Below are 13,294 nucleotides of genomic sequence, written 5' to 3'. Positions count from 1 at the left end.
GTGTTGGGAGTATGAATTCAAGTTGACTAAGACTCATGTATTGCACTTTTTAATCAAAATTTTGATTGTCCAATACTTTGGTTTATGAACAAATACTTGCACAACTATTGACATTCCCACCGGCCTTATTAGTACTTGAGGCTGGTGCTTATTGGCAAATGTTAGCATGCTAGCATTCCTAAGAGAGATGGTGAACATGTGAGCATACCCGCCATATGCCAGCATGTGAGCATGTTAGCATGATGATGTTTACAGCCCTACAGAGCTGCGGTGTATTTGTAGACTCTCTAATAGTTTCTTGTGGATTTTTGAGGAATGTATAATGTATAACGGGTGCAACAAGTACGTTTTTCTGTAAACACATTCAGATTCAGGATCACTGCAGTCTCTGTGACCAAAGCAGCCTTAAAACCATTAGCATGGCTGAGTGGGCAGACAAAGTGCTGAGGTTTGTTAGCCCTGGCTTTGCATGATAAAAAGGACAAGACAGTGCCAAGTCAGTGAAACAGATGAGGCAACATGGCTGTTAGCAATGTTTCATGCATTTTTCCAGGATCCTGTTTAACAGTACTACTTACGTTGTTTTCCCTCTCCACGTGTGCCTTTTTACTCTTGAACTCATGTCATGTTATGTTAGCGTAACAACCAGTGAAACCAGTATTTTCTCTTTCCTCTCCATCTCCTCTGTTGGGTTCTGCAGTTGTAGTAAGCAGCAAAAAACATGTGTCTGTAGCTAGAATTGTTTCACTAATTTCAGCTTTTTTCTTCTATCCCTTCGTCCCCCCTGTCTGTCCCTCTCCACCCGACTCCTGTAGGTAGTGGTGTCGCAGAAGAAGGATGCCGCTGGTGAAGCGCACCATCGAGCCCAGGCACCTGTGCCACACGGTGCTGCCAAGGAACATCAAGAATGAGCTGGAGTGTGTGACTAACATCTCCTTGGCCAACGTCATACGCCAGCTCAGCAGCCTCAGTCAGTAACAAACACACACACACACATCACACAGATACACACATATTTGGTATATTAATTTGTCATCTGCTTGTTGTTTATTACTTCATCCTTTGTTACCGATGTTTTTCTTCGTCTTTCTACAGACGCAACGCTATCACTGTTGTCTTTTACTTAATCCACCTTACTAACAAATATATAAAATACAAGAAAATGCTGTAAAAAAATATTTGCCTCCTCCCTGACTCCTTAATTTTTTGCATATTTACCACACTTCACCGATCTTGAATTGAATATGAGACAAAGACAACCTGAATTAACACAAAATGCATTTTTAAATTGATCATTTATTGAAGGAAAGAAGTTACCCAAAACATATCACCCATGTGGAAAAAGTAAAGTAAAAGCCGCCCACTTCCGATAACTGGAGCTCAGTCTTTGACATCTCTGTGGAGGAGTTTTAGCTCTCTCTTCTTTGCAGAATTGTTTTAATTCAGACACATTGAAAGGTTTTCAAGCATTAACTGCCTGTCTAAAGTCCTGCCAGAACATCACAATTAAATGCAAGTCAGGACTTGGACTGAGTCACTCCAAAACTTTTAATTTGATATATTTTTAGGCATTCACAGGTAGAGTTGCTCATGCGCCGTGGATTGTTGTCTTGCTGCGTTGACCTTCAGATCACGGACTGATGGCCTGACATTCCCCCTCTGAATTTTCCAGTTTTCTTTTATTCCACTCATATAGTCCTTATACTTTTTAACTATGTACATTTTATAGTAGACTGTTAAAGGTGTCAGAGGATGTCTGTTGTTGTTTTTACCACATGTGGGGTTGCAGACCCCAGTTAACCCCTTCCACCCTGATGTATTTCAGTAACTTAATTTCTGATGTCCTCTGGCATTTCTTTTGATCATGGCTGCTTGTTTAGCCAACTTCACATTGCTGGAAAGGTTCTGTTTGGGCAGGCAGTAATCAAGCCAGTCTAGTTTAACCAAGTTTTGAATTCAGTTTGTTTCATTGATTGAATAAGTCGAGTAACTAAGGGGGCAATTACTTTTAAACACAGGGAAAGTCTGTGTTTTTTTCACTTTTTTCATTTCGTAAAGGAAATTCTCATTTAAAAACTGTGTTTCTGTTTAATCAGGTTGTCTTATATTCAATTTTGTTTTAAGATCAGAAACAATTAACTGATAAATATGCCAAAAAAGACTCACATAAATGCCTCACACAGTCCACACAGTCAAAGAAAGTAAGTGTGCTATCCTGGTCATAGTTAAAATCCCAGCACACCATAGAGCATTTCTCTCCTGCCAATACATGCCACTCAAAGAGTCGATCACACTGGATGGCAGCAGAGGAGATTTTGGGTTCAAAAGTAATTTAGCTGACTTCACCGGCAGTCAACACTGGAGCTTAGTGTATTGGAGCAACCAAGTCACACTGTCCTGAATTATGCTGTTTCCTTCACCCTTCTCTACTTCCATCACAGTTAGTTTTATGGTACTGCCATTTCAGACAATCATTGACTTTCAGGGGGTATCCCTACAACTGTGTTGGGTTATTTAGTAATGAACCATTTAGTAAGCCAGCATCAAGCTGAAAATAAGCGAACTTTTATTCTAAAATATTAATTGAAGATACTTCACACCATGGTAGTAGTTCTTTTGTTTTATTCCCCTTTTTCCTGACATAGTGAGTCTCTGCCATGATTCATAGTGGAGACCAGTTTTCCTTTTCTGGTTGAACGGCGAAGAATTACAAAAATACAAAAGCACAGAACCCTATAATTACTTGCATAGTAACAAACTAGGTAAAGTGCTGTGATTTCTGAAGGCAGCTGTAGAGCCCAGCCAGCTTGTCAATCAAGCTAAAAATATGGCATGAGTAATGCTGAGGGAGAGTGAAGTCGGATTATGCAGCAAGCAGAAGGTATTCATGAACCCATATATCGGCTTTTCATTGTTTTCATGTCAGAAATTTTACATAAATTGCTTTTATTACAGAAAAAAATAAGTTTGTGCTTAAAAGTAACGTCAACAGGAAGTAGAGAAATTATGAAAGTGTTAATGTCATCATTACAGGTGGAGAATGCTGTGTTCAGTGGAAAGACGGGGCTTGTATAAACAGATAAGCAGCACAGGTGGACTGCTGGGACATCCAAGAACCTTGAGCCTGAATGGCTGAGTCAGATTAATTTCAGGCACCACAAGGCAGAACACAAGAACTGTAAGACTGTAGCTACTCTATCACTCCCAACATTAGCAAATGAAGTCGTCAGCCCTCGCAAATAAGTATGTAAAACGTTTATTGATGCACAGCAGCAGAAGGAAACAAACACATTTTCTTTGCATTAGAGACATTTGTGGCTGTGACTCCAATTAAAAAGCAGCCAGGAATCTTCCTGTTATTAACAACCAGCTGATACAGATAATTAAAACATCATAATAAAAACAAACACTAGTAAGAAAATGTCATAAGAAACATATAATATCCTGTTCTTGCAACAACCAAGTATATATGCAATCTCATCATGTACAGTAGCTTTATAGAAAATACATAAAAATCAAATCAAAAGATAAATGCTAGTAAAAAATATGACAAAACAGCATTAAAATTAAGTCTACAGATGTTCTCCAGATGTAAGATGTTTCGTACAGACTGAACAAATGTCACATCATCATCGCAATATTTTAACCATATTGTGCAGCCATAGTTCACATAAAGTCTGTAACTCTCTACACATTTTGTTCCCATCATTCATTACTGCACCTTGTATTTTGATGGTCCTGTATAATGTCCCCGATGACCACATGAATAGTCCGCTCACGTGCTAAATTAAAACGGATCATGATTGAGATCCACCCTCAAATTGACAAGAGCAGCACATATCCTGATGATGTTGTCTATCTTAGAAGCCATGAAAAACGAAACGACCTCTGAAAGTATTTTGTACACTTTCAAACGTCTGATAGCTCGTTCGACATGAATTCTCACATTTGTAATTTGCCGTCCATGGTTGTTCGTACAAGAGTGTGTCACCAACTTAATTTTTCTCTGAAACAGCAAATCTTTTAAGGTGAAGCATCGTTCTGACATGACCTCGTCTCCGGGCTTTAAGAGGTTTAATATTCCCGAGTCAATGGTTACAAATTTGTCACTGCATCGACATCCATATGCTGGAGAGATAAACATGATTAGTCCACACGGGGCGACAGCTACCAGGTATTTCACTGGGTAATGTGACTGATACTCGCTGCATCTTTCTAAAAGGATCTCACTGCAGTCTACAATACAAGTTGTGTTGGGAAAGCTCTTCTTGAATTCTTCAGGCGAGGTTGCCTGAATGGTTTCTTTTGGAAGCCATGGAATTAGAGGTTGCAAAACTACCTGCAGTTTGTTGATCCAGTATAAGATTATCTTCCTGGCCGTGTCCGGCGTTACATGAAACTGCCTGCTCAGATCATCGATTGCGTGGTTGTTCTTTAATTTCACTAGCGTAATAAGAACTTGAACTCGCACAGACATTGTAAAAGCATCGCTAGCATGTCCTTCCAGCATGGACACGAGCATGTTAAACACTCGGAGGGCTATACCAGTGCAGTGAAAAGAATCTGCGTCACTTTGCATCATGAGGTACCCAATCTCTTCACAAGTCATATTATCCTGCACATCTTCTCTGTCGGCCGTCTGGCAATAATCATGATCGTGTCGTGTCGGGTTATTCAGCTGCCTAGGAACTGAGGGGCACTGTGGTTCGGGGGCGTGCGCAGATAATGAGATGCCAGCGTGATCTGAGACAGCCGATGTGAAGTCTGAAAAATACAGAAAAGTATAGCAGGAGTTGCGCACGAGGAGAGTAAACACTTGATTCCAAAAAAGTTGGGACACTGTATATATATATATAAAACAGGATTTCCTTGTTTCTATACATATACTCAATTGAAAACCATACAAACGCATTCTGTTTCTACTTCATTGATTTTTGTAAATATATGATTATTGTGTATTTTATGACAGCAGCACTTTCAAAAAAGAAGTCGTGACAATTTGAGGTTTTTTTTAGCTCGTTTCTAAAGTGTAGTTGCTCATTAGGGCTCGTCTCCTGTTACATAAAATGAAAACACCTATGTTGTCGTGTTCTAGGAGCCGTTTACAACCCCATTTGCAGAAAATAATGGAGTTTTTTTAGCTACTTACAATGCCAGGGGGTGATAAATGAGGAAAACTATAACAAAGACTTGGAGAAAGAGACTGTGTTTGACTTCAGGTGGAGGATGATTCCAAGGCAGTTGTAGTTTCAAGTGAAATACTTATATTTATATTTAAATATATATTTAATATTATTCATTACTTTGTTAATGTACTTTGTACCGTTTGATTAAATTATTCCTCAGTCAGTTGGTTTTGCTAAAGTTAAAAAGAAAAGAATGAAATTACAAGGTCCAATATTGTGAAACGGTTTCTCATGAAATGCAAAATAAACCTGCTTATTTCTGGCGCCAGATCTGGCAACACTCGATACATCTGCGTCACTTTGACTTCATTTTGTTCATTTTATTATAAACTTACAGTTAAGTCTGTCCTCCTTACATAGTCATTGGTTTAAATTTCAGACTTACAGATTATAAAATGACGTATAAAGTTACAATATGATAAAGAAAAATTAACTAGATTAACCAGACACAGCTTTGTGATATTCAACCTCTTCGTACTAATTAGCATCAAGCTAACAAAAACAAAGTTACCTCACAAATACTCTACGAGGCACAATTTATTCATTTAAACACAAACAAGTAGCCCAAAATGTAACGTTAGCTGATAGCAATGTTCAAACATGACCTGCTGTGTAAAACAGGGAATAACAGTCACGTTATGGATGTTTACTCACTGGGTCCCACTGTAACATCTTTGTCAGCCGCTCGTGTCTCGCCCGCTTGCTTTCGCCTCTTCGTCGGAGGAGAAGATTGGTTGTAGCATAAATAAAGCTCCGGATTGGGGTGCTGTTCAGTGGGCCGCTTATCAACAAAATGGAAAGAGCAAACATACACTCTCTTCGGAGGTATTTTCAGTCTCAGAGCCGAAAGCCAAGCTCGTCTCCTTCCCGTCTCCGTCGGCAAGGAGTACACACTGTAGGGCACAGGGCACGGACATGTTTTATGAAGTTGTTGATGCTCTGAACAAAAGGTTTCTGCGAAAACCTTCATTTTTCTCGAGTTGCTGTGGCAGCCGAAAACGGTACAAGTTGACCCGGGACTCATTTTAAAAGCAAGCTAACGTCGATGACCAAGCGAATTAATACGATGGTGATAATATCGGGTAGTTGTGTTTCTGTCGAGCCGCTGCAGCAGTGCGCGTCCTGTTTGTACTAACCCGGAAGCAGAAAACTGAGCACCGGAAGTAGTCGTCTTCTTTGCTCATGAATGATGAAAACAATGTATTTGCACTGATTTTCAAACACACACATTATAAAATAATATCTACTTTTGTAAATAGATGATATAAAAATCAATCATCACCTCACACACACACATACACAGACACACAAACATGTATATATGATGCACAAAAATGGAATTTTTAAATATTTGCAAAATGATAAATATGCTTTTAAATAAATTTTGGTAGTCATAGTTCTACTGTAATCTTCTGTGTTGGGAACGATGAGGAAGCAGTGCATATTGTTGCACCATATGGTCATAGCTTCAGGGGCGTAACCAGGGGGTGGCCTGGGGTGACATTTCCCATCCATGAAATCTGATTGACCTTTTTTTTTTATTTTTGACAAGGCAGAAATAACAAAAATTGCTTGCTGTGAAGAATTAATGTCAGTTAGGTGTCGAGAATGATGAATGGTAGACTGTAGACAGTATACAGCCCAGTTGATTTTCATCATTTCCATTTTTGTCAATTATTTTTTGTTACTTCCACCCTTGAGGACACTTTCCATAAATGATGCATGACATTTTTGTGTGGTGAATGATGAATAATGAATGTAAGATGGGGAAAATGATGAAACGTGGCTGTTTTCATCATATCACGACTTAAAAAAAAAAAAAAAAAAACTCTGCTTCAAATTAATCAAAACAGAATATGTCGATCCATTTTCATTGCACATGCATTTTCATCACTTCCATTTATAATCATTTAATTTTTGTTACTTCCACCCCTAACACCACCTCACTGTTCTCATCTATGATTGCCTATCTGCCTGGTCAGCGGTGGGACACTGTTTGATCTTCCTTATAAATATTTCAAAACTTAATGAAAGTCTTAGCAAGCTAACAAAAGAACATTTAAACTGTTTTGCATTTCCAGGATGGTTGTCATTATTAATATATTTATCCTGGGCTGTGTTGCAAGAGGCAGCTAGCAGCTTTTGTGGCATTTCCCTGAAGCACATTTGTATCAGTAATCGTATGTCTTTAAAATTTTTATGCTTGACATAGAGGATTTACAGCATATCTAGTTAGCTGTGATTGTGTCTTACAAAGTGCTTTAGATTACGTTTCCAAAACAAGAAGAACTATTTACAAAAGACCTCTGGTGTAAAATGTGACTAACACTGATATTAAAGTGAAATGGCAATCGCTTCATATGATTATTATTGGCTTTAAAAATAATATATTTAGTCATTCCACACTTCCCCTTTTAACACTTTATTGTTGTTGTTTTTTTCCACTTAAGTAGTTCTTAAATATATAAAAAAAATTCAACGAAAGCATGTTGTTTGCCTGCGTGTGTATGTGCAGGTAAATATGCAGAGGACCTGTTTGGAGAGCTGTTCAACGAGGCCCACACCTTCTCTTTCCGGGTCAACTCCCTGCAGGAGCGCGTGGACCGCCTCTCCATCAGTGTCACACAGCTGGACCCCAAAGAAGAGGAACGTGAGTACTGAAACTACACACAAACGCACACTCATGTAATCTCCCTCTTACCCTCCTACAGTCACACCTTCACCTCTTTGCTTTCATCTGTCTGCTACTGCACCATATTGGATTGGTGCCTTTGTGTGTGTGTGTGTGTGTGTGTGTGTGTGTGTGTGTGTGTGTGTGTGTGTGTGTGTGTGTGTGTGTGTGTGTGTATTAATGGCTGTTATTAAAGGAACAGGCAGCTGTGAGATTTTGTCATTTTTCACAACCCAATTGTACAAACCCTGGCATCTATTAGAAACATTCTGCCAGAGTTCCACTTTAGCTGGATGCTCGTTCAGCCACTAAATGCCTCCTCTTTGTGAGGAGATATTGGATCTGTGGACAGGCCGTATCTGCGGTGAGTGAAATAAAAAGGAATGCGATAATCGGCAGCACTGTCAGGTAAGCCAGGTTATCCAGAGAGGGGGGAGGCAGGATGACAGGATAGTGTAGCTAGAGGAGAGTGCAGTGGGTACCAAGTTAAAAGGTAGGGAATCACAGCAGTGTAATATCATGCTCCAAGGCACCGTATCGATTTCCCATGGGCCAGCAGTGTGTTTACGGCTTTGCACAATGCTACTCTAACTGCTTCCTTGTCACTGACACGGAGACAGTAAAAATGCTCACTGGGCTGTACTCGTCGCTTATAGCTTTTCTGTGAATGCGAGCACAAGCTTTGATACCGCTTTACAAGGCAATGAATTGTTTCTCAGTTTTTGCAGAATCATGGGTTTATGTATTCAACGCAGTACAGAAATGAACCCTTCCAAGTCCAGACTACTCGGATAACTTTTTACATGTTTTGTTTTGTTTCATGTGCCGGTGCCATTTTGTTGCCAGACGATTAATGATATTAAACCAGATTCATAACTAGACATGTAACAACTATCACTTGTGACATGTAACCTATCAGATAGTGTGTGGGTGGGACACTAGGTCAGATCACAGGGTGGTGACTCCTGACAGAAAGAGGATGCTGCATCAGAGCCAAAGTGTAATTGTATTTTATTGGCAATCTGACAAAAGAAACCCCTGTATCGATAATCAGAAAAATGATGAATATGGGCCACGATAATCTGCAAGGCCGATAATCGGTCTGTCCCTACATTTATGATTACATGTTGAGACACATTACAATGAAATGAATCTTCTCCTTTCCACCACTCTCCCCTCCTCTCACCACCCTCACCCTTTCTCTTCATCCAGTCCACATACTGTAGCCCTGCTAATTGAATAATTGTGTGCGATCTAATTGTGGAAGTCTGGTGCCCAGGTTGTCTCGGCTGGTAAGTGAGTCCATATTATCCTTCAGAGGTTGAAGGGCAAAAACACACATGCTGACGAGGCTCACTATCTCACCCTGCCAATGAGAAGATATTAACATTTATCTTATTAGATACACATCTACAGATTTACTCGTGGAGTAACGACAAAGCCCATCTTTGTATCGTTTTGGCGTGAGGCTACTTATTCATATTCAAGATGTTTGGACATAGATTGTGAAGCGATTCTGTGTGTATGTGCGTATCTGCTGCATCCATGCATGTGGTCCCTTGTTTTATCTCCCATCATAAATAAGCCTGACTTTCCCCCCCTTTAGCCTGAAGCATTGGCTTGAGAGTCAGTGGATAAGGATCAGCTCAGTTGCAGTTTAAGTGTGTGGTGGTAGGGAGGAGGAGGAGGAGAGGAAGAAAGATGGAAGGATAGAGGGATGGGTGCATAATACAGGGCACTGCAGCAAAAGCAGTGGAGTGTAAAAGGATTGTACCGCAGAGTTTTCTGGGCCAGGTTGAAATGGCCTCCTCTGCAGGTTACACAGATTTCCCACTCAGTTCAACTCCTCCGCACTCATGTATAACCAAATGAAGTTGTCTTGCAAATGGAAAATCCTGCGCTCTACTTTCCTTTCCCGACCATTATTCATGTAAGATTTGTCAAATAAAATGACTACAATAGCGAGGTAAACGTAGCGGCGTGTGTTGACTGAAGATGGACAGTCATTGGAGGAGTTTTGTTTCCCGTAAATGCCACCCTTCATCCTCAACCCCCTCCTTTTCTTTACCCTCACACTCTCCAACACACACACACACTGCCGTACATGGTTAAAAGTGTAGGCTTTTAGCACAATCACATGACTGGCCTTGTAATTGTCTGTGTGGGTCTGTGGTCTGCCTGAGAGGAGGAGTGAAGGAGAGGGGAATGAGTGCAGGCAGGGATGGCGCCATAAATCAGCACTGTAGAGGGATGAAGATGGGGGTTTGGGTCGGATGGAGGAGAGTAGAGTACACAATAAGTATTTTCACAGATACTGTTCACTAAAACCATATAAGGCCTGTCTGACGTTCTTTAAAACCCCTAATGACCTGAGAAAATTTGCTGACCTACAAATTACAAACATGTCTTCGAAGCAAAATGCTGTTTTCTGATTCACAGCTAATTAATGGTTTCTATTTGATACTATTTGTTGCAATGGATGTTGTTTAGAATGAGTATTACAGTAATTATCGAAGCTGTAATTTTATAAATATTCACAGTCAAATGTTAAAAGTTTGAATATATAATAGTAACATCAATTTAATACTGTTGTTTTATAATTTAAAGCAATTTGCTGTGAGATCAGTGGTAAAATAATTACCAACACTGTAAGTAGGCAGTAGTGAAGAGCCAGAGCAGGAGTGTCTTGATTTTATGACACACACGTAACAAGGACAATGACAGTGAAGTGCTTTGAGGAAAGATAAAAGCTCAACACAAAGAGAGACACCTCATTAAATAATAACCCTGCAGTGCCTTGATGAAACTCACTGTTTTGAGGTTGAAGTTGTAATATCCTGGCCTGTCTTTCAAACACTGATTGTAAGTGAGTGTTTGTGACCACTGGTCCTCTTTGTCGGTCCACTTCTCCTGTGTTTGCTGTTCATTCCTGACATTTTACTACTTTTTCTCTTCATTTTTAACAGCGTAGCAGTGATAACTGTAGCCACAGAGAGGAGTCGAGCTAAACATAAAGAGCAGTATATGACTACTTTAATAAGGGTGTAACTATTTACCATTCAGTGCAACAGGAGGTTATGAAGGCTTCATAGTCACCGCTTGAATTGCATGTGCATCATTTGCAAACCCTGCAGAATTGTGTCAGAAAACATGACCAAAACAAAAAATAGAATATATATATAAGCAAGGTTTGGTTGCATTCAATATATGAATAATTCTCTGTATAGAGATGTTCTCCAGATGAAATCACACTGCACCTTTAACTTACCTCCGACAGCTTCACAGGTGCTTATACACCTGAAAACTAAATTTAAACCTTCACAGTTCAGTCAGACTGCGAGGTGAGAAATGGCGGCTATGACTTCAGTATTGCACATAAAGATCAGTCGTAATCTCGAAATCTCTGTCTACTGTACCTCCTTATCATCAGACAAGCACTGGGAAGCTTAGCTGTTTTGGATAAAACACTGCAGTAGACTTAGAGGATTCAAAATGGTGCAAACAGACACACCGAAGTGAATTATGTTTATCAGTCCATAGCATGAGGAGCAGGAGTGTAAGATGACTCACGGCATGAAAGCTTTTTAGCTGAAGGTCGGGGAGATGTGAGATGGAGAGGTGGCCGCGGTGATGTATGCAGTGTCATCGGTGGTTCAGCGGCTGAGGTCAGAAGGGCTTCATCACGTGAATTAATTCACATTCAGTCTGCATGCACACACACTCACCTTGCCCACACCCTCAAGCCTTTAAAGGGTATCGCCCCTCACTTTGCCCTTTAGACCCCCCCTTCTCTCTTCCTCCTCTCCTGACTGCCAGCTGCCCACCCGCCACACCTTGTCTGTCTTTGTTGTCCTCCCCAGCCCACTCCCATTTCTGATTGATCTCTGCTCTCCCTCCATCTTGGGTGGATGCTATTTGTGTGCTGTCAGGTTCCCCCTGCCCATCACTCTAGTCAGCCAAACTAATGGCCTGTATCCCCTGTTTAATGGCACCGTTATATCACTACACCGGCTGCAGGCCATTATGGAAGGCCACAAAGCCACCCAGAGTCCCTCCGGGCTCTAACAGTTTTTTTATGTACTCGATGGTCTCTCACTGCTTCCCTCTTTTTCTGCTTGTCCCTCGGTGACTCTGTTTCTATAAACCAGAGGAGGTTTCTTCATTCTTTTTCTTTTGCCAATTTTCTTCTCTTCTCTATATGTTTTGCAGGACACTTTGATCTTTAAGTGTTCATGTTTTTTTCTTTTTTCTTTGTTTTTTGTCTTCTACTGCTTGTTAACCCTCCTTTACCCCTACTTTCATAGGCAGTACTTCCCCATATCTCCTCTTCATATTTATCTGTCATTGTCTCACTCTATTAAAGTCTATTATTGTTTTTTGTGGAATTACAAAAGGCCACAGTAGCTCCATCTCTCTGAAACTCCCATTTGTTATTTATTGTCTTTGTTTGTCTCTGTGACTGGAAACACCGTAGGAGTGCTAAGAAGAGTCTTTTGCTTGATGGCACAGCACTTTTAAATGATCAGAGACAGCAGAAAAGCATCAGCAGAGATGAGATCCAGTGTTTTCTTGTGCATCCTTTTTCTCACCTGTGTATGCTGTAGCTGCGTTTACCCACTTTTGAATGCATTAGGTGAGGTGAAACAATGAGCAATTTGAATAAAATCTCCTGTCAAGGTCAAAGCCATGGTAGAATTCATGCATTCTCTCCTTATAAAGGACTCGGTATGCAAGGGAATTAAATTGCATTCCTTCAGTGCCATGGATAGAAAAGAACAGCAGAGAACAGCAAGTACAAAGACAGTAAAGTGCAAGCAGTATTCAGTTCAGAGTAAAATGCAATGAATGAAAAATGCATTACACATTTATGGATGTGCATCATTCAAAGGCGAAATCTCCAGTTAGACATGGGGGCATGGGCAGCCAGCCTAGTCGCCAGAATAAAACATCGGCAGTTAATATTTCTGCAAACTACCGATACATTCACGTTTATACGTTTCATAGGCTACATACCATATTAACAATTCTACATCCTGATTGTGTATGACTACAGACACAATTTTTTGAAAGGCAAGTGCAGCTCAGATCATCCTCTCGCATGTTACACTGGAAAAACACCTGTCCAGATGAGTTCATCAGGAGCAGTAACACACAGGATTATGTTTGACATGTGCATCAGGGATGCTTCGGGTTAAACACACTATGTCAACCTGGGAGCAATAACTTGGTACACGCTGGAGTCCGTTTAACACTACGTTAGCTTTCTTTTAGCTTTGCAAGGCATTTGATAACTAGTCTGGAGCCAAATATATTGCTAAAGTTATCTCTTAAATATTTCAGATATCTATCTAATGCCTTGAGGCAAGACTATTTCATGCCATTTTTTTTCATCAATGCTATTTGTCAGGACAAAACAGATATTTCTGTCTGGTTATTT

At 40.2% G+C, this 13,294-nt stretch overlaps 1 protein-coding gene and 1 long non-coding RNA gene across 4 annotated transcripts in view; one reads left to right on the top strand and one right to left on the bottom strand.

Annotated features, from left to right (window-relative positions):
* Nucleotides 1-13,294, top strand: part of wasf1 (WASP family member 1) — a 66,222-nt gene that overhangs the window by 25,394 nt on the left and 27,534 nt on the right. For all 3 annotated transcript variants that reach the window (XM_084377405.1, XM_084377406.1, XM_084377404.1), the window contains exons 2-3: nucleotides 816-970; nucleotides 7,702-7,836. In XM_084377405.1, the coding sequence (XP_084233531.1) occupies nucleotides 838-970; nucleotides 7,702-7,836 (268 nt within the window). In that variant the 5' untranslated portion in view covers nucleotides 816-837. The remainder of the gene's footprint in view (nucleotides 1-815; nucleotides 971-7,701; nucleotides 7,837-13,294) is intronic.
* On the bottom strand, nucleotides 3,241-6,310 carry LOC311271638. Its single transcript, XR_014624451.1, has 2 exons — nucleotides 5,841-6,310; nucleotides 3,241-4,764 (listed from the first exon to the last, which is right to left on the bottom strand). It is a non-coding gene; the product is annotated as an uncharacterized lncRNA (long non-coding RNA).

The sequence above is a fragment of the Pagrus pagrus genome (genome assembly GCF_965226575.1).
Source record: "Pagrus pagrus genome assembly, chromosome: 16".
Taxonomy (NCBI): domain Eukaryota; kingdom Metazoa; phylum Chordata; class Actinopteri; order Spariformes; family Sparidae; genus Pagrus; species Pagrus pagrus.
This window is presented reverse-complemented; position numbering and strand designations above follow the sequence as displayed.